The sequence below is a fragment of the Lissotriton helveticus genome, chromosome 2_1 (assembly GCF_964261635.1).
Source record: "Lissotriton helveticus chromosome 2_1, aLisHel1.1, whole genome shotgun sequence".
Taxonomy (NCBI): domain Eukaryota; kingdom Metazoa; phylum Chordata; class Amphibia; order Caudata; family Salamandridae; genus Lissotriton; species Lissotriton helveticus.
The window spans coordinates 505,332,048-505,353,682 of NC_136059.1; the positions used below are offsets into that span (position 1 = coordinate 505,332,048).

General features: G+C 44.5%; 1 protein-coding gene across 2 annotated transcripts in view; it reads right to left on the reverse strand.

Moving 5' to 3' along the window:
* Window positions 1-21,635, reverse strand: part of LOC144818091 (mannosylglucosyl-3-phosphoglycerate phosphatase-like) — a 799,862-nt gene that overhangs the window by 523,951 nt on the left and 254,276 nt on the right. For both annotated transcript variants that reach the window (XM_078675141.1, XM_078675142.1), the window contains exons 3-4: window positions 15,928-16,508; window positions 5,945-6,092 (exon numbers count right to left, since the gene is read on the reverse strand). In XM_078675141.1, the coding sequence (XP_078531267.1) occupies window positions 5,945-6,092; window positions 15,928-16,508 (729 nt within the window). The remainder of the gene's footprint in view (window positions 1-5,944; window positions 6,093-15,927; window positions 16,509-21,635) is intronic.

Below are 21,635 nucleotides of genomic sequence, written 5' to 3' on the forward strand. Positions count from 1 at the left end.
AATACGGACAAGACTGAGGTCCTATTTTTTAATAAAAAATCCCCCATACCTTCCACCCGCTGGTGGCCGACTGAGCTAAACACCCCCCCGGACCCAGTTCAAACAGCCCGTAATCTGGGCTTCCAATTTACCACTGCCCTCTCCTGTAAGACGCAAATTAATAAAGTTACCTCAGCGTGCTTTGGAAAGCTACGCATGATAAAAAAAATCATCCCATACCTGCGAATAGACTCTCGTAAAACAGTTGTCCACTCTCTCATCACAGCTCACTTGGACTATGCAAATAGTCTATACGTAGGTGCCCAGACGTATCTCATAAACCAACTTTAGAGAGTCCAGAACGCAGCGGCCAGGCTGATCTGCAATATCCCCTATCGCCACTCTATCTCCCCCCATTTGATCAAACTTCATTGGCTACCAGTAAGACTCTGCATCCAATTTAAAGCCTTAAATCTGGCCTTTAGAGCGATGAATGATCGAGGCCCGCTTTACCTGCACCACAGAATTAAACACTCACAAGCCTCCCGAAACCTTAGATCCAACCATCTCCGCCTCACGCTCTGCCCCCGCTTTCGCCTGGCCCGCACGGGAGGTAGAGGCTTTGCAGTGACCACCGCCAAACTGTGGAACCAACTTCCCATAGAACTAAAATTCTTGACGTCGGAGCCTCTATTCCCAAAAAAACTCAAGACCTTGCTTTTCTCCCTTGTCTAAATTTCTAAACCCCGCATCTTCCCACTGACCCTTTGTGGGGGTATATCTTCAGCGCCGGGACACCTCCGTTGGAGGTAGCTGTGCGCTCTACAAACTACAAAATAAATAAATAATCTTTACAATGAAAGTGTTTTTCTACTGTTTTTAATGGAATTTTATGTTTTGATACTATTTTTAATAGAAACAAAATTGTATAGCATACTTTTATGATTTTTATTAATCGAATAAAGTGGTTTTGACTTGACCTGACTACCAAAAAAAGTAGTAAGTGACAATGGCGTGCAATTTAGCTCTGATTTGTTTAAGGAATACATGAATAAGCATAACATTGAACATAAAACAACTTCACTGTACCATCCAGCTGGCAACGGAGCGGTTGAAAGGTTCAACAGAGTACTGAAAGGTATTATTCAGATAGCAAAAACAAACCAACTGGACTGGAAGAAAGAAATAATGAAAACTGTATGGGCCTACAGGATTACACCCTGTGAGTCTACAGGTCACAGTCCATTCGAACTGATGCGTGGACGAACTCCACTCACAAAGGACAATGTGGGTTGGGTCAAGGCAGCCCGCAGAGTACACTGGTCATCCAAAACAGTGATGGAGAGACTAACCAAAGCACAATTAAAGAGCAAGAGTACCTACGACAACAAGCACGGATGCAAGGAAGTGGTGATCAAGGCAGGACACACCGTGAAGGTAAAGAAAAGTGGTCACATCGGAAAGGGCCTAGAGAGATACACCAAACCACTGGTCGTGCTAGAGGTATTTTGCAATTCGGCGCAACTAAGTGACGGGAAGGTTTGGCATTTCTCCACACTGTCTCCCCACAAACATTTGGTGGAAGAGATGGAAGATGACACGTCTTCTGCACCCAAGCATGAGAGTACAGGAACGCGGAAGGGTGGCTTTGCCTCACAGTGTTTTTCAGACAGTGAATCCGACCTTGACATTCCAGCTCACCAAAGAGAACGGAGTGATGTAGGGGAGCGTGGAGACAAACCGCCTGAGGATAGCACGATCGTTCCAACCTTGCCTGTAGGTACAAGACGCAGGTTAACCCCGTCCCGGTGTGCGAACCTGCGCAACCCATCGTCAGGAGCAGGGCAGGCAGACTATTGGGACCGCCTGCTATTCTAAAAGATTATATATGTGATTAAGGGAGCTTTTCCTTGTTTCAGTATTGTGTTCTGTTTCTCCCTACAGGAGGAGGATGTGTTGTGTTTAACACACTGGTGTCCACCATGGGACACCGTACATTCATGTTTGCGCTGTGTCCCTGCGAGGACACCGTCCACAGTGAGGTCATCAGCTGGGATGCTGTGCCGGTGGACAGTTCCCAGCTGACCGCCGATCTGATGACAGTTCCGCTCCAACTGTTGTAGGAGCACATGTGCTGGCTCATAATAAAGGACTTCAAGCATATAATTAGTATTGGCGTTCTTAACATGGTCATATACATTTTGACCTTCTACACCTAAATAATAGTAAAGAAGACTGCGTTTCCTGCCAGGTTTAAACTTTGTACTATCAATGGCTCCTAAATAGGCATTAAACAACCGGAACCACAAACGCCATTTTAAAGGTTGTTCACCTGGATCCTGTAAAAAATAGTTAAGAGGAGTAACAGTTTGCATGGTATATAAATAACAATACTGTAGTCACAAAAAAAGAAACCCAGAAGTTGGAATAAGTGTGTGGATCACTGAATCCACAGGTTGTGAGATTAACTAGAGTGTGTACAGAAATTAGAGATGAACATTAGTAAAAGTAAATGTCACAGGAACCACTGAGAGAAAAAATTGTATGTCAGTGCAGGTGCACACGCACTCATCAGGATGAATGTGGTACACAGAATCCACTAAAAACAAAGATTGACGTGCTGGTACTAGGAATACGCCGAAACAGGAAGTAAAGTCACAACGTGACGAAAGGAACCGGAACGAAATCCCACGATTCCACAAATGAGTTGATGCAGCAATGCAGTGCACGACAAAGCTCGAAACCGGACAAGTACAGAGTGAAGAATGGCACAGCTGGCACACAGAGGTGGGTGCTGAAGCAGTCGCTCACACCTGGCATGGAGTAGAAAGCAGCAAAAAAAACGAGAAAGCCATGTCTTAGACTGGAGCGGTTTCCGACAGCCTAAGTATCAGACCCACAGAAGACAGCCACAGCTGGCACACAGAGATGGGTGCTGAACCAGTCTCTTACAACTGGCATGGAGGAGAAAGCAGCAAAAAAATAAGTACATTGTGTATTAGACTGGAGCGGTTTCCCACAGCCTAAGTATCATACCCACAGAAGGCAGCCAGTATCAAATATCCAAGCTGAAGTAGTCTCCCATAGCTTAGATGCAGTGTAGCAGCCTGCCCGGTATCCAGGGACAACCAGGTATTGTGCTGTGTCCAGGGAAACCAAACAAATGTGAAGAAGGAGTGCGAGGAAAAGCGTTTGAGCAGAAGCCCACAGTAAGATTTGTGGAAGTCAATTAAAAGCGCAGGGCCTCCTCAAATATAAACTGAGGGACAGCTCAAACAGTGGAAAGATTTATGGAGTGGGAAGAATGATAAAAAAAGATCCCTGGGCCTGTTGGAAATGTAAAAGAAGCAACACAATACCTTAATAGCTTGGCACAAAAGAAGCTTGACCAGAAAAAATACTCATGATGCAGGGAAGTCCAGATCCCATGTAAGTCGCCACTTGTAAAGACGCAATCGAAGGGTTTGAAGTAAAACAGGAATCTTTATGCCAGCAGTAAGAGTACAGGTCAGATGGGCCCAGTGAATCAGCATCAACTGAAGTTGAAGTTCTAAGCCACTGTACCCACACCTTCTAATAGTATCATCAATACTCCTCACCCTATTGAGAGAGACCAACTTCATTCATTTCTTGGTCTTTGCGAGTTTTATTCGAAGTTCATTAAGAATTTTGCCAGTCTAACTGAGTGTTTCAGAAATTTGTTGTAAAAGGGGTCAGATTTAATTTTGACTGCCACATGTCAGGAACACTTTGTTTTAATCAAAGAATGTATTTTGTCTGCTCCAGCTCTTCAGCCCTATGTGGAAGGTCGTGACACCTTTATTACTGTGGACTCCAGGACCTATGGATTGGGGGCTGTTTTATCCCAGGTGGATGGTGGAAAGGAAGTAACTGTAGGATTTGCATCCAGTAGATTGAGAGATGTTGAACTGAGGTACACAGTTAAAGAAAAAGAGATGCTGCCTGTGTGTGGGGTGTTAAAAAGTTTAAATCCTACGTCTGGGTATGGAAGTTTTGGCTTAGGACAGATCATAAGCCCTTAGTTGACATTTTATCCGGTTCAAAAATCAAAATATCTACAGCCAGGTTGGCTAGATTGTCCACCAAACTTCTGGAGTTCAATTTTTCTGTTCATCATATTGCTGGGGGCAAGAATGTCAAGGCGGACTTTCTGTCCAGACTCCCTGTTGACAATCCCCAATGTTGTTCCTATAGTCAAGATGATATTGAGGACTGTATAATTGAAATGTGGCTGACACTGTTATTTGTCCTGACATGTCAATTTGGCAAGATGCTCTTTCTAATGATCCTATCTCTAGGCAGGTGATGGACTTGGTTGTCAAAGGATGGCCCAAAGAAAGATCTCTTTCAATTGATTTAAAGCCATATTGCAATATTTCAAATGAACTCTCCATTGAGAATGGTTTACTGGTTAGAGATGGCAAGCTTATTCCTCCTGATGTCTTTAGGTTGAGAATAATGGAAACCGCTCACTCTGGTCATCTGGGAATGAATGTTACCAAGCGTAGAATATTTCTGGTGGCCCAGCATGGAGCTGGATATTGACAATTTGGTCAAGAATTGTGTTCAGTGTTGTTACAGTGACAAACATCTCACTACCAGCACTCCCATTCCCAAACCTGTACCATGTCCAGCAAGGGTTTGGCAAAGAGTTTCAGTTGATCTTCTTGGTCCCTTTCATGTCTTGCCTAATTGCATGAAGTACTTCATTGTACCTGTGGACCATCTTTCCAGGTGGGTGGTGATAAGGGGTGTTTCTGATACTAATGCCAAAGCTGTCATTCGTTTTTCGCAGGATGTTTTTTCCAAAGAGGGTGTCTCAGAGGAGATATTAACTGATAATGGTGCGCAATTCACTTCGATCTTCATGCAAGAATTTCTAGCCAAACTAGGAGTTAAACACCTGCGCACTCCCCTGTATCATCCCCAATCGAATGGTAAAGTTGAGAGGTTTAACAGGGTCCTGGTGAGTGTGTGCAAAGTACCCTCAAAAGTCATAGTGATTGTGAGACGTGTGTACGCAATATGATTTGGGCATTCAGGACAACTCCTCATTCCGTATCGGGGCTATTCCTTTTGAATTAATGAGAGGTAGAAAGGTTTCCTCCTCTATGTGCCCTTTTTGGAAACTCAAGGCATTTGATGATCATTGTTCCGTTTCTTCTGAAGCCTCTAAGGTTAAGGTTTTCTCTGACAATTTCAATTGTCTCAGATTTGATAAGCTGTGTCCATCTGGGAAAAGAAAGGTAATTAGATTTACTGTTGGTGACTTGGTTAGGGTTAAAGATCTCCTAATACTACATATAGGTGCATCAAAATTTAGATACTCACAATGAAATGAAAGGTCACGCTGTTCGTCTTGATAATGGTCAGTGGTGGAGTGTTTCCCGTCTAGCCAAGGTCACCCGAACTGGCAATGCGCCCAATTTGCAACCTTTACTTTCTTCTGGTCCAGGATTAGAAGAGTGCCAAGCAAACTGCTTGACTAATTATTTTTTATTTTAATTCTCTCTTCTTTTTTTTTTTTTATTAAGAAGGGAGATGTGTGGTGTTCTATGTATTAATGTAAATGCTCTTTTTGTGCTCTCCTATTGCATTACTTGTGGTACGGAATGCTGGGATTGTTCTGTCCCTCTGCTTAGTATTATACTGTATTAGAATGTGTGGGTACAGTGTCTTAGAACTTCAACTTCAGTTGATGCTGATTCACTGGGCCCGTCTGACCTGTACTCTTACTGCTGGAATAAAGATTCCTGTTTTACTTCAAACCCTTGGATTGCGTCTTTACAAGTCTAAACTGAGCAAATAGAGTGCACTGTATAATTAAATTATGCCGGTTTTAACAAATTGCTCATTAGCCCCTGCTGTATTGTGGCTGAATATAATATTTACTAGACAAGCCACCATTGAAGGATATTACATTTAATGAAGTAACATACTCTACCTGAGTTCAGCAATGCTACATCTGCATGAGTAGCCTCTAACATTGCATTTGTGATTAGATTTCCCAGGTTACTCTCTGCTCTTCGTACTGTGATAAAACGTCCATCTAAATCTGTATCAGTTGTGCAGAGCACTTCTTTTAGCATGTACTGCAAAACAGATACAATCCATCATTAAATATATTAAGGTAATAGGTCTGATCCATTGCTTTCAAAGCTCATACTGAAATACATCCCAAAAGAGGAAAATAAACGCTGTGACATAAAATGATTGATAACACGTTCTAATACAATGATTTCAAAGTAATCTTTTTTCGGATAGCTATTGAGTTAAGCCTCAAACATTTCTTAAATGACGTCAGAACGGGGACTTTAAAACAAGTACTGTCAACTGCAATAGGATGCCAATGTAACCACTTCTTTATATTATGCCATCTCATGTTATTGAGAGAGTGAATTGTCAATTTACTTACCTATATTTTTTATTATTTGGATATTAAGTCTTCCTTTTACAATCCATAGACTGAATTCTAAACGCGAAAGTGAATCCACTGGGGGCCTAGCTGAAATACTACTTCGTTAAAAGGATAGAGTTTCTTTGTTTAAAAACGAGCCTATAAACATTAAATGTGATTCAGTTAAGACTGGCATAAATTAAGGTCTGCTCAAAATTCACCGTGATTTTATGACCTACAAGAAGGGGAGGATTGTAATATTGGCTGAAAGTCACTGAAAGCCCAGAATCACAAGATGTAGAGTCTCTTCGCCCCCCCTCGATGTCGAGCTTATTGTCCCGATCCTCCTAACACAAAAAGCGCTATAACGTGGCCTGTGCTGGTCGCATCATAGCACTTTTTTCAGTCACTTTAAGCCATGCTAGACAACATGGCTAAAAGACATTTACATTGACAAGACCAATAGCTTGGGCGTTGCGGAGATCTATTGGCTTGCCAATGCTTATTCGGTGTTGGCGGATCTTGCTGAGCAAATGTGGAAATGATAGTGAGAAAACGTTGAGGATCTTTGGAGTGAAGCGAGGATATAGCGTAACGGCCAGAGCTGCAGACATGGGACCTGGTTCGAATCTCGGGGTTGGGTGAACAGTTTGTGATTCTGGGCAAATTACTTATGCTTCCCCTGCATACCACAATGAATGTGTCATTGTGTAATGTAACCGATAAGCACTTAAAGCATCCCAATATCACTGGCTGGTGTCAGCACTATGGCAAGATGGAGAAAGGAATAAGCGCTTCAATACCATTGGATTGAGCAAAAGAAAAAATACAAGCAGCGACAAGGGGAGTAGTAGGGGTATGGGTCAAGCAGGGAAGCAGGAGGGGATGGGGAGATGGGCAAGCAACAACGGGAGAGGGCTAGGAGAAAGCAACAATGAAGGGGAAAAAAATACCTTAGTTGAAGAAGGATCAGCAACAAAGATGTGTCACTGTGAAATGCAACAGGTTAACACTTAGAGCAATCCAACACCTTTGGCTAGTGTTCGCGATATGGCAGGACAGAGAACAGAGGGAGTGCTCCAATACCATTCCGGAGGTTTTTTTAAATGAAAGTATCGGGTATCAAAACGCTTTACATGAGCACCAGCTGCTTACAAAAGCACACATTCATGTTTGTTAGACACCGGGGGATTAAGTTATTTGCCCAGAATCACAGGATGTTGAGCGTCATAGCCCAGACATGAACCCGGTTTTCCAGATTTGAGATCTACCGCCCTGGCCGTTAGGCTACATCAAAAAAACAAAAAACATGTGCTGTTCATGTTTTAACAATTTTTTAAGAAATGCATTTGTTTATGTACACATGTATGCATGTTAGTGGTCTGTTTACAAGGAAGACTATGGCAAGACTGAGGACGTAACAAGTGCTCAAATACCATCAGATCGTACAAAAAAGAATAATAAGAGAAGCAGCGATGAGGGAGGTAGTGGGGGACGGGTCAAGCAGGGGAGAATGATGAGATGGGCAAGCAAAGGCAGGAAAGGGTGGGAGGAAGCAATAATGAAGGGGTAAAAATAATTCCTTAATTGAAGTAGGATCAGCAACAAAAATGAATGTGTCATTGTGGCATGTAACTGGTGAGCATTTAATGCCTTCCAATACCACTGGCTCGTGTTTGCGCTATGGCAAGATGAAGGACAGATTGAGCACCCCAATACCATCGGATTGTGCAAAAAACAATACAACATGCACTGTTTGTACTTTAAAAACTTTTTAAGAAATGCCTTTGTTTTTGTACACGCACATGCATTTTAGTGGTATGTTTTTATGTGTACAAGGGAGATGGCCTGAAAACAGTAGTACTCCTTTGGAGTGCTTGAAAACAAAAATATAAATAGCTGCGCAAACCAGGAGCAGTGTAAGGAGAGATTACTTGGTCCAAGTGCTATGGGAGGCCAAACACAAGAAGAGGGCTTGGCGCCCACATACCATGACAAATGGCATCAAAGAAAATGAGGGTGATGCTGAAGTTTACCCATGGCAGGAGATGGGTGGCCTGTAAGCCCACAGACAGGACAACAACATGCCTTTTCGAGACAGTGCAAGCGCTGATTAGCTAAGCAGCGCATGCACTGTCTAGCCAAAACTTAAAAACAATAGATTTCACCCAGACGAAACCTACTGGCTTTGCCAATGATGGTTGTGTTTAGAAACAGGGAGATTAAGTGACTTATCTGTAATCACAAAATGTGTAACTGAGGCCAAGGCTAGGGAGATGATAAGGCTTCCTTTCGGGAGAAGATGTGCCGTAGAGGCCAGAGCTACCGACTATGGAGCTGGTAAACCAGGTTCGAGTTTTGTTGTCGGCTTAACATCCTTGATTTTGAGCAAATCACTTTATCTCGCCGTGCATAAAAAAACGAACATGTCCTGTGTTGGCACTATATAAAACTAGACACACAAAAGTAACTGGTGCTAATGTAAAGAGCTCCAATACATTTGTGGTGGTGTTTATGCTGCATAAAACTGCAGAAACAAATTTGAAAAGTTGGTGGAGGAGGTGATCTGTGCAACAGAGTTCAGTCGGGGCAAGCAGTGACAGGCAGGAGGTGGACTGGCAACCAACAGCAAATGCTGGCAGCCACAGGGAAATTTAATGATTTGCCCGTAATCATGAAATGTGGAACTGATGCAGAGGCTAGGGAGATGATGTGGCATCCTCTAGGAAGAGAATGTTGCGCAAGGACCAGAGCTGTCAACTATGCAGGTGGGAAACCAGTTTGAGTTTCACATCGGCTTAACATTCTTGATTCTGAGCAAATCACTTAATCTACCAATGCCTACAAAAATCAATGTGTCCTTGTGTAAAGTAGCTGCTGCTAACATAAAGTGCTTCAGGTGGTGTTTAGTGCTATATAAAACTGCAAAAGTAAAAGTAACCGGTGCTTATGTAAAGCTCTCCAATCCCTTGGTATGCTACATAAAACTATACACAAAAAAAATTCAAAAAGCAGAGTCGGTGAGGAGGGGATCTGGTGGAAGAGGGGATCTATGGATCGGGAGTTCAGCGTGGGCAAGCAGCGACAGGAAGGATGTTTAAGGGCAAGCTACAGCAAATGCGGGCTGCCACAGGGAATTTACGTTATTTGCCTAAGTTTACGGGGCCCTCCTGAAAAGTAACTGGTGTTTATGTAAAGCACTTCAAAACCTTTGGGTGGTGTGGGCTCTATAAAAAACTGCACAAAAAAGTAACTGGTGCTAATATAAAGCGCTTCAATATCGTCGTGTTGTGTTGGTGCTATATAAAACTGCACGGAAAAAAGTGACAACAGAGTCGGGGAGGAGATCTGTGCAACGGAGTTTAGCAGGGCAAGCAGCGACGGGAGAAAGGTAGACGGGCAACCAACAACAAATGCGAGCTGTAACGGGGAGATTAGGTGATTTGGTTCTAATCATAAAATGTAGAACAGAAGCCTAGTCTGGGGAGACGATGTGGCGTCCTCTTGGATAAGGATGTGGTATAAGGGCCACAGCTGCCGACTATGGAGCTGGGAAACCAGGTTTGAGTTTCAGCATCAGCTTAACATACTTGATTCTGGGCAAATCACTTAATCGCCCTATGCCTAAAAAAATGAATGTGTCCTTGTGTAAAGGAACTGGTGCTAATGAACAGTGCTTCACTACCTTTGGGTGGTAATGGCATTATATAAAACTGCTTAAAAAAACAGAAAGTGTAGGCTGCTTTACAGTAGTGAACTTGAGGAAATACACTGTATTGGCATCCACATTAAAAGGACTACTTTAACCATGGATGGGGAGGGGCAGGCAGACCTTGATGACATCAATACTCACCCTGGCTTCTTTGAAGAGAAAAGAAAGTGTACCAACAGGAAAAATGTGAATAAATAGAGTCCCACCTTTGAAATGAAAAGCAACAAGGTGAGACATAAACAGTTCAATCATTTCGCACAGGAGAAATGTGGCTATGCAATTACAGCAGAAGACACGGACACTTTAGATGCTCTGACATGCCCTGTGATAACGCATAACTGATTACTTGAAGTTTGATTTTCCAGCTCAAACACCATTGCCGAATTACCACATATGGTGTAAACATGCGCACACAAACACTCACACAGACACCTACTTAGTACCCACACCCATGGAAAATAAACAGAAACTACACGAGTGCCAATATGAGCTGTGCACACATGCACAAGTAGCAGACATGAAAATAGGGAAGACATTGAAGGAAACCTCTGTGGCAATTTGCAATGAATTGTGAGAAAACACATTAAACAATACCATAGAGCAATCCAGAATTTTGTAAATAGGCTCAAACAAGCATCAAACCAAAATACAGCATTATATACGATTTTCCAAGAAAGTGGCAGAACCGGATATGGTCAAAGATGTCCCTGCTATTTCTGACCTGACTATGAAAAAAACAGATGTTGTTCTTCAAAAACAAGATCTTGAAAATCAAAGCAGAAATATCCATCGACCCAAGGCCATCACTGTGTCCACAAAAAAGCCTATTTTTGGGCCCAATTCACAAAAGTAATCTGAGACAAAATCCTAACTTTTCGACTTTCAGTAATTACAAAAGGCATTTAGGAGTAGTAAAGTTAGGATTCCTAATTTTACTACTCCTAAACTAAGAAAAATCCTAACTTTACAACTTTCGGTATTCACAAAAGGCATTTAGGAGTAGTAAAGTAAGAAAAGGGTTTTCAGTGGTGCATTGCTTTTCTGACACTTCCAAAAATCCTAGGGTGGGTGACTTCCACTGAGAAACTTGTGAGTTTAAACTTTTCACATACTGGAAGTTAAGAACTTTGTGCTGAATGCATTCTATGAGATCTCATATTACATTTGTTCATAAGCGCCTGGATGTGCTAGACAGGAGTTTAGAGGACCCTGACAGACAAAAGCACCAGCAACCAGATTGGGAAACAGAGATATGGTGGCTCAAACAAAAGGTCAAGGATTTTGAAGATAGCTCTCGGTGGACCAATATTAGCGTTCATGTAGTGCAGAAGGACGACAAGATACAAGATAGGACAACCTTTCTACTGTCTCTGTTGCCTAAGGTACTGGATATTCACTTCAACACTCCACTAGAAATCCAATGAGTGCAGAGGCTCCATCCTTTAGGCTCACAAGCAGCCTCCAACAAACTCGGAAATTATAGCATGTCTACTATGACACCATCAACTGTGCATGATTTTGTAAGCTGTAAAGAAAAGTCAAGTGATCTATATAATGGCTGACTTTTCCCATGACACAGCCATCAAGAAGTTCCTAACCCTGCTGATAGACCAACTTTCAAGTATGGCTCTTAGACCCTGCAATAATACTTATCACTATTGTTAGAAATGGGTGACTAGTTGACTGTGATGTGAGCTCCGGATAAGCAGCAACCACAATACTATTCAGGGTAACGCACAAGTAAACCTCAAATTAACCTGTGCTCAATTCCTCCTATCAAACAAAGCAGTCAGGTGTAACTTAGAGACAAAGTGTAAAGTATTTGTGCAACACTTCAAACAGTAAAACTGTGAAAATACCACACAAATAGATGCCACACCAGGTTAGGAAAATAGAGCTTAATTTAATAAATAAAACAAGACCAAATCGACAAAACTCCAATCAGTAAAACCATAGCTTTTCAATTTTAAAGTTTGAGGTCAAAATAGAACCAAAAAGCAGAAAGCGGCACCTGTGGGTATTTGTTCCTTCCCGACATGGACGAAGCCACAAGTTCAGGCCGACCTCAATGGAGCACGGGCTGGCTGAAGTTAAGCTGTTAGGCCAGTTGCACAAAGTACCTTTGCAAAAGGATTGCTTGATATATGGTACTCACTTATGTAAGTGTAGCACACTGCACCAATCAAGAAAACCCTTAAGGGGATGTTAGTGGTCTTAGACAACCTTATAAAGCTCTCTAAGTAGCAGCTGTGGAGAGAAGCCTTCAGGCTTAGTCCAGAAGGACTGTAAAGCAGCTTGTTTTACCAGTACTTAATTTTATAGTGTAGGTTAAGTGAAAAAGAACTACACTGTGTAGTCATAAAAAATAAGTATTTACTATAATCACTCACTAACACATTGCAATATCTCCTAACAGGAGATATAACAACAATACACACAATACTGTGACCATAGAACCAGTAAGTAGCACAAATACACAGTCATCTCCAGGGGGAGACCTAACCATATACTAAAATAGTGGAATGCGAACCATGACCTAAGTCGAGACTGGACCCAGAAGACGTAGAAGAGTCAGGAACCCAAGGAACCACCCATGGTAAGTACCCAGGAACCCCACGGAGGCCGTATGCAGAGAGGGACATGACCGCAGACTCAATACAAGTCAATGGGTATGTCGCGGTAGCAGTTTTTAAGAAGAATGACCCTTCCAAGCGGACCCTGAGGAAACACTGTGGAAGATGCAAGGTTGGAGAGTCACCCCACCCGTGTTTACCTAAGGAACCGGGATACCTACACTAGGGAAGCCGGGTGCATAGGTGCGAAGTGACTTCGGAAACCGCCATAGGCCACAATGGAGAACTTCAGTGAAGATGCGGCTGGAGAAGAAGGTGAAAGAGTCCGGTGGAACCTAAAGGTGGATTAAAAATGGGAGGTTCCTGCAAGCAGAGGGGACAGTGTCTATGGACCAGGAGGCACGGAAGACGAAAGCCCACCGATGTCAGAGCTGCAGGTGAGTTGACGTTGCCCTTGAAGTTGCAGCTATGCGGACCAGGCAACGCTGTAGAAGCCCAGGACCCATTCACAGGCTGTCCCATGTCGAATGTCAAGAGCATGGGGGTTAGTGTCCGGCAAGGGCACCAACAAGCCTTGGCAACGGCAACCAACGTAGTAGTCGAAAAAGGTGCAGTGTCGGGACCAGCAAGGTCCAAGTGAGTCACCACGAGCAGGTAAGTCAGTGCAGGCCCGAGCAAGCAGGGGAGCCTTAACAGGACCCACAGGCCAAAGGCACAGGTGCTGCAAGAGGACCTCAAGCAGCTCACCAAAGGCCCACAGTGCAGAGGATGCAGTGCAGGAGATGTTTGAGGCTGGACCTTCTTGGAAACCGAAGATCTCTGTTGAAGAGAGTCAACAAGCCTTAGTAACCCAAGTAGACGCGGTGCACAAGGGTACTGCTCCAGCGGCTCCGACGAGGGATACTGGCTTCAAACTTACTGTGAAGACAGTGTAGGCCTCAAGGGAGTTGCAGAACCACCACCTGTGTTGCTGAACCTCTCGGAGTCTGTATAAACTCAAGAGCAGCAGACCTGTCAGCTTCGTTACGGTACCTGCAGATGCAGGGAAGTGATTCCTTCACTTCAAGTGGGGATTCCTTCGGGTGTCTTGGATATCCACAGGCCTGTAGAAGAACCTGTATGTAGCACAGGCACAGACAACGCAGAAGATTTGCAGGACGACAAGACCAGGAGCAACAGGAGTCTTCCCAGTTGCAGTCTCGGTACACAAAGCAAAGTCCAGCAAAGTCCAAAGTGGCCAGAGGGTTGAAGATGAAGTGGTTTCAGATCTGAATCTTGTCCCATGACGAATCTAAGGAACCACCCACAAGTAAGCCCTTAAGTACCCTAAGGAAAGAGTTGGGACAATTCAGGGGTCCCTCACACAGGAGGGGTTGGACACTGGGGAGGATACTCCCATGACCTTTGTCCAGTTTCGGGCCTGAGCGAGAGCCAGTGGCTCCCTGAACTGGTTCCAACTGGAGTATACAAGAAGGGCACCAAATGTGCTCTTAAAGGCAGTCTAGAGGCACTGGCAAGCACCTCCATCCTGGCCTAATACACTAAGTCCTGTCTGGGAGGTGGTCACATCTCCCTGTGACAGGAAACATATTGTAATTCCTTCCCCTGCTCTAGCTTGACAGAATTATATATCTGGTCGGCAGCAGCCATAGTTTGCTATCTGGGTCTAGAAGACTGGTACTGGGAGCACTGAGGGCCTCCTGGAGGACCTTTACAGTACATGGAATAGTACCTCCAACACTGTTTACGGTGTTGGAGTATGATTCCAGAATGTTTGATACCAAACACGGCAGGGTTTGTTACAGCCAGTTTAGAGTTAGTAATCGTGTAATGACGCTGGCCACTCTATATATCGTAATGGCTGATGCACTTACAACCTAGGAGAATGGACTTTGTGGATTGTAGGGGTCGCCTGCCCATGCAGGAGCACCCCCACACTTCTAACCGAGCACCCTGCCTTCAGGATTGAGAGGCCTGCCTTAGGGGTGATTTATAGATTTTAAATGCAGTGACCTCAGATATAAGGAAGTTTGTATCTGTTTTAAGTGCTGCTCGCACCAATTTACGCAGGCTGCAATGGCAGGCCTGTAGTCACGATTTGAGGGGTCTCCTATGGGTGGCATAATAAATGCTTCAGCCCATGGGGGACCCCTCGTGTACCTATGCCCTGTTACCTTATTACCATATACTAGGGACTTACAAGGGTATATCAGTAGCCAATCTGGGGTGTACCCAGGTATTCACCATGTCCAATTTAGGGAAGAAGCATAGAGACTGGGGACCTGATTAGCAGGATTCCAGACAGACTAGTCAGAAAACATAATTACACCAGAAAAAAAGTGGGGGTGACCATGAAAACAGATCCTACCTTCCTACAAGCATTCTTTTATCTCTTATCTGAAGACTCTATGAAAAAAGACTCTGTGACTGAGCCGGCTCATGCTCACAACGTTCTCCTGTGTTTTTCCAATCCCCATGTTTCTCTTGCATCTCAATGAGAACCAATGAATAGTTATAACCTATTCTCAGAGAGTGGGTGTGAGCAGTAGGACTGTCAGGGGATCAATCACCAAAGTCCAATTTAGGTTCTGATTCAGCAAGATAGGACTTTAAGCACTGTGACATTGATAGGAGGGCCACAAAAGATAAATCTTCCTGGTGGGGTCATCTTTAAAAGGGGATAGTAAACTCTGATTTTGAGGAAACTATACTGGCCACGAACATTCAACAATGGATGATAATGGTACCGTAGCAAGTCTTGGGGATGGCTGGTTAAAAGGCCTTAAGAGATACTTGCAAATAGTTTTAAAAAGATTCATAATATACCCCAAAAACTTTATTATACCTGATGTGGTGGGAATTGAACGCAGAACACCATACAAATGAACTGTTGCATGTATGCATGCTCATACAGTCACTAAAACACATTATTTATAGGATAGAAATGGGGCCTAGGGCAAATTAAATGGAGGGTAAATCAAAAGCAATTAGCCAAATTATATAGAACACCCTGCGAAAGTAGGCTATTCATCAACAACTGAAAGCACTTAAAACACCGACTCTCACTGTTGCAGAGAAAATAGAAACAAGAACCGTCTTGGAGGAAATTCAGATATACGATCGGTTTCCATTTATCTGTGTTTCCCTTTACAGATGCATGCTATGGAAGAACGTGGCAATTTTTGGAAAAACATCTGGCGACAGTGTCTAACATACAAAATGAATACAATAAAATGTGAACATACCTGTAGATTGAGCGTACTTTCCTGCACTATTGCTTTTACAAACTCATCTTCATGCAAAGTTTGCATTATATCTATTTTCTGAAATTCATATTCTAAAGATCCGCTGTTGTTTTTTATTTTTATTTCGGTCAAGTTTTTAAAATCAGATCCACTTTTGACAATCCAAGTATTTTTTACTTTTTTTACTCCATATTCATGATCATGGCCACCAAGAACAAGGTCCACTCCTTGACAGTTTTGGGCAAGCCTGAAATCATTATCCCACTTCATATGAGTCATTGCTATAACAAATTCAGCTCCTTGAGCTCGAAGATCTACAGCTAACTGGTTCGCAACTGCAACATAATCTATGTATTGCAGGTTTGCTTTATCGACGGTTCCCAAGGTACTTAGCCAGTCTTCTTCCACTAGTCCCATCAACCCAATTTTTAATTTATTCCATTCTAGTATTTTTTGTACAAGGCCGTGTCCTAGTGGTTGTGAAGTAAATGTGTCAAACACGTTGCTAAGGAACCACTGGCACTGCATTTCTTGTACGACATCCTGCAAAAGATCCACACCAAAATCAAATTCATGGTTTCCTGAAAAAGAAAATAAATTGAGAATTTATAACACAGAAATCCTTATCAACATGTTTAATACACGTATACAGCACAATATTTATGCAGCTTAAGTATCCCGCTGTAAAACATTTTACTTGGTATTTTAAAAATGCTTGCTGCACTAAGTTGTGATTGTCGAGCTAAGAGACAAATAACTTCAAGTGTACATACTACAAGCACTTGCTAGCTATGTTTCAGTAACTTACTCTAGATAGCATGACAGCCTTCTGAAGGAGGAGGTCCTCATATTAGACAGTACATTATACCATACTGCAGACCATTTTTAGAAGTATGGCAAATCCTTTTTCAGTTTTCTGCTGGCATGGGATATTTTATAAAGCCACATGATTTTTTTGTGCTCCAATTCTGTTTGAGTTATACATCCAATAGGGGAAAACAGCACAACAATTAGGTGGTCGTTACATACAGAAAAATCGTTCAATAAGCAGACACATTGCCGCAACAGCACGTACAGGCAATATTGACGTATCTATTTGAAAGGACCCATAGGAGAAACATAGGAGAGGCATGGTCCAGCCCGCTAGGGCACTATGTCAGGGTTTAGGAGCACTGTGGACACCAAACTGTGCGAGGAGGAGGGAATAAACCTGGGAGAAATGAAAGGGAGAAGGGGGGCTAAGAGGGAATCAGAGGAGGCCAGTGCTTCCCAGCAAGGTCTTTGAGGCCTTAAGTGGTATATGATACCAGAAGGGGGAGGAGGGAGGCCATTGTTTTGCAAAATAGTGGCATGCCGAGTCTGCTAAGTCAGAGCCGTGAAGAAAGGAAGGGGTACTCCATATCTAGGCATCGAAAAGATGGAGAGCCCTTAACATAGGGGCTTGAAAACATGTGTATTCCAGGTGAGATAGGAAGTGGATAAGGGGTGACCAGAGTCGCTGGAATTTCTTGTCAGTGTAGGTAAGCTTGTGCATCATCGGCTCCAGTGCAATGATGTGCCAAAGCTTGTGAACCAGGAAGCCACGGGGGGGCGGAGGGGGAGGAGCAGGGAGCGCCACAATCGCGGTATAAGCTGCTTAGCTGCACCAGTCATGTGCAGCACAGGTACCAGTCTGCATTGGTCATTGAGGTCAGGGATATAGGGCGATCATCTAGGATAACTGTGTGATAGTCATCTGGTATTGAATATCCCAGAGTGCCCTTGATGTGGCTCAAGATCTCCTTCCAAAAGGTGTTCAGGGTAGGGCACATACACCATATGTAATGGAAGTCATCTCGCGGGGCCTCACAGCACCAGCAGGAGGCAGGGTCTGTAGGACGCATGGCATGTATATGGGTGGGGGTGTAATACAATTGAAATATGCTCTTGTAGGCTGCCTCCTGTTGAGGAATGCTTCTGTGTATGCGTGGGATGTCTTGCCAAAGCAGCTTCCACTATTTTTGGATGATAACTGGTGAGTCATCCATTGATCAATTCCATTGATATGGATGGCGGGGAAGAAGCTATTGTTGCAGGACTGCATATGTTTTAGATACCAATCCCAGGGAACTGGTATAGTTGCGAACAAGTTGTTCGAAGAGCGTGAGTTGGCAGGTAGTAGCCTCTGCATTGGAGGAATGGAGAGCCCAGTGTCAAAGCAGGGAATATTGGTGACGAGCAGTTTCAGACAGCTGGAAGTCCCACTTGCATTGCTCAACGGCCTCGATGGCCGGGCCTTGAAAGAGATCTTGTAGGAGCCTACATTTGCCCATCACCCATTCTGGGAGAGCGGAAGAGAATTTGGGGTTCTGATGTATGGGGTATGTGGCGATAGGAATGTGGTCAATCCGCGTCTTGTAGCCAGTTTGTCCCAGATCTCCAACAATGTGCGGGTCGGGGTAGCGGCATAGGCACTGCGTGGTCGGGAGTGTTTAGGCAGCCAGGCAAGGTCCCACAGTGGCCTGCAGGCCACCGCTCTATCCATGTGTATCCAGTGCTTTTCACTCCCCTTTCAATCAATGCCTTTTCTGGTACAGACTATCTAACCAAAGGTTCTATACCTTTTGAATACTCCTCGAGGTGTCAGAATGGATCCGGAAAACCCCTGTGAGGGGGTAGGCAGCGCTGTGCAGCACCGCAGCGATGCCCTACCACTCCAGCAGTGACATACAGAGTCATATAGAGAAGTCCAAATGCACATTGAGGTCAGTAGCTTTCTGAGCTATCCACACCCTCAGATGCACAGGCCTATCGCAGATAGTCTTGGACAAGTGTGGAGATCTCTAAAGTGGGAACTTTGAAGGTGGAAAGGTACCCAGTTCAACAAACTGGGAGGATGGGTGGGTTGGTAGGGAATCTTCGGTTAGATGAACTCTCTGCCAAAGGAGGCATTGCCAATGATAAGTAACTTGTTCTTGGGGTAGAGACTTCTAATCACAGATTCTTCACCTTTTGAACAGATAAAAAAAGCACTATCATCCAGGAGGTGGATCAAAAAACTGGTTCAAACAAAAAAGTCCTGCAGGATAAAGGAGGCAAAATGTCAATCTCGCCGAACCTGGCTGTCAATAGTACTTCATGCACATATGGTGTGACGCCCACATAGCAGCCTGGGAAGTGTCCAGAAGAGGCAAACCATATGCCAGCATAGGGTATCAGCCTTAGCGTAGCGAGTAAAAGACCACAAAATCCCGCTGGAGGCTACTTTTGCCAATGCCTAGCAGATTTAAATGCAGAGTACAATCCAAGACATTGGCCATCTTCGGCACTGCCTTGCCCTCTTTGCTCCAGAGAATCCAATAAAGAGCTAATCGTTCACACTTGTGCCCTTGTATGATGGAAGTAAAAACTAAGGGCTCTTTTCAAAGATGAGCAATGGAGTCTCTCCTCCTCCTTAGAGGGGTGAAGTGGACCGAAGAATGTCAGGAGGGGGATGTTTTGCCCGACAAGAATAGGAGTCCTCACTTTCGGACGAAAGGAGGCCCGGGTCCTCAAGACCAGTTTGTCTTGGTGGAACATGGTGTATGGAGGGTTGACAGAGAGGGCCTGCAGCTTGTTTACCTGATGTGCCAATTTTACTGCAACAGGGAAAACTGTCTTGTGGGTCAGTAGCGGTAGAGGACAGTTGTTCATAGGTTCAAAGGAAGTACTCATAAGGCCCTTTAGAACTAAGTTCAGGTCCCACTAGGGCATAACGAAAGGAGAAGGAGACAACATATGTTGCAAGCCTTTTAGAAACCAGATCACAACAGGTGACTGAAACAAAGAAGGCTGATCTGGCAAACTCAAACATGCTGAAAGAGCCAACAAGTATCCTTTAACTGTGCCCAAAGCAAAGCCTTGCTGGGCTAGGGACTTGCTGGGCTAGGGACAATGCAAAAGCATGAAGGTTAACCTGAAGTGGGTCATTCTGGTGGACTCCGCACCAAGCCTCAAAATTGCCCCAACTCCAGGTGAACACAGATTTAGTTGAGGGATGCCTGGCTGCCAAGATGACACTGATAACTTCGAGAGGAAGGTCAAAGGCTGTCAACTGCCAACATTCAAATTCCAAGCATGGAGGTGGAGCATGCACAGGCTGCAACAGGAGATCTTCCCGAAAGGGAAGCCTGATTAGAGGACAGATGTTCCTGTCCAAGAGTTCTTGAAACTATACTCTTTCCCAATCAGGGGTCACTAGGATGACTTGGACCCAATCGTTCTTGACCTCATTTAGAACTCTGGATAGGACCTATATCTGCAGAAAGGTATACAGGAGTCCCGAGCTCCATTCTACGAGGAATCTCCAAGCGGAAATGTTAGAAATTGGGTCTCTAGTTGGAAGAAGTTTGCACCCTGTCCATGTAGGGACTACCACCCTAGTCAGAGTAAGTCAGATACACACCCTAAATTGCCCTGTGCTCACTCTCTGGTAGCTTGGCACAGAGCAGTCAGGTCTTTAAGAGGCACTGTGTAATGTATTGGTGCAACACTTCAATTACAATAACTCAATGAAAACACCACAAAAAGACTCCACACAGGTTTAGAAAATTAAATTAGAGAACATTTATCTGAGTAAAGCAAGATCAACAGGACAAAAATGCAATAAGTAGAAGTCAAGATATGAATTTCTAAAGATTAAGGGGGTCCTTAGGATGGCGGGCAGGCTTTGCCCGCCCACCACCCTATCGGAAAACGGGACCGCCCGCCATAAGGGTGGGGGTCCCGTGGGGGCAATTAGGATGCGCCCGCCACAGTGGCAGGCGCATCCTGCATTCCTGTCATTGTGGCGGGCAGTGCACTCCGCACCGCCCGCCACAATGCCAGGAAGGCATGTTGTGCACTTCCATGCACAACATGGCAGGCACCACGCGGTGCCTACCATGTTGTGCATGGAACTGCCCCAAGTGCACCCCCCAGAGTTGCGGGCCCCCAATGTCAAACACCGCATGCCTTTCAATGGCGGCAATGTGTCCCCGCCTGCATCCGCCCGGTCAACGAGTTGACCGGGCAGAAAAGCGGCAGGCGGTCTTTCTGTCTGACGCGATCCCCCCCGCCATAGTAATATGGCGGGGGGAATTGGGTGGCGGGCGGCGTCAGATCACGGGCGGATCGCCATGGCTATGCGGGCAGTGGCGATCTGCCCGTGATCCTAATGGGCCCCTAAATGTGAAAAGAGAGCTTAGAATTCACTAGCGGTCAATAGGGTACTTGAGGCTGTGAGGGACCGGTGCAAATTCAAATTTCAGGCCGACTGCGATTGACGGCAGGCCGACTACAGGACTAAGACAGGTCCTGCTGAAGAAATAACTTGGATGCAGCTTTTGTCGATGTGGAGAACCTACTGCGTCGTCGTTGAGCACGCAAAATGGGGGTTCCACATCATTGTGGAACTCCGCTGAAATGAGTGTTATGCATCGTCGATAAGCTGCGCTGAGAGTCATTGTCGATCCATGCAGGCTGTGGATCTAATGCTGCAGAGCGGCTGCTGTGTCTGCGTAGAAGAGCGAATGCAGCTAAATTTCTCATGTAGTCAAAGCAATGTGTCAGTTAAGCAGAAATCAGCTGCAAACCCCACATCTGAGGCCCAGGACTGAAGGGGGTACCTTAGGTAAGGGTAGGACCAGCAGATGGCAGTGTCTGGCAGAACCAGCAGGATTTCTTTTGTGTCCCTGAGACTTCAGAAAACA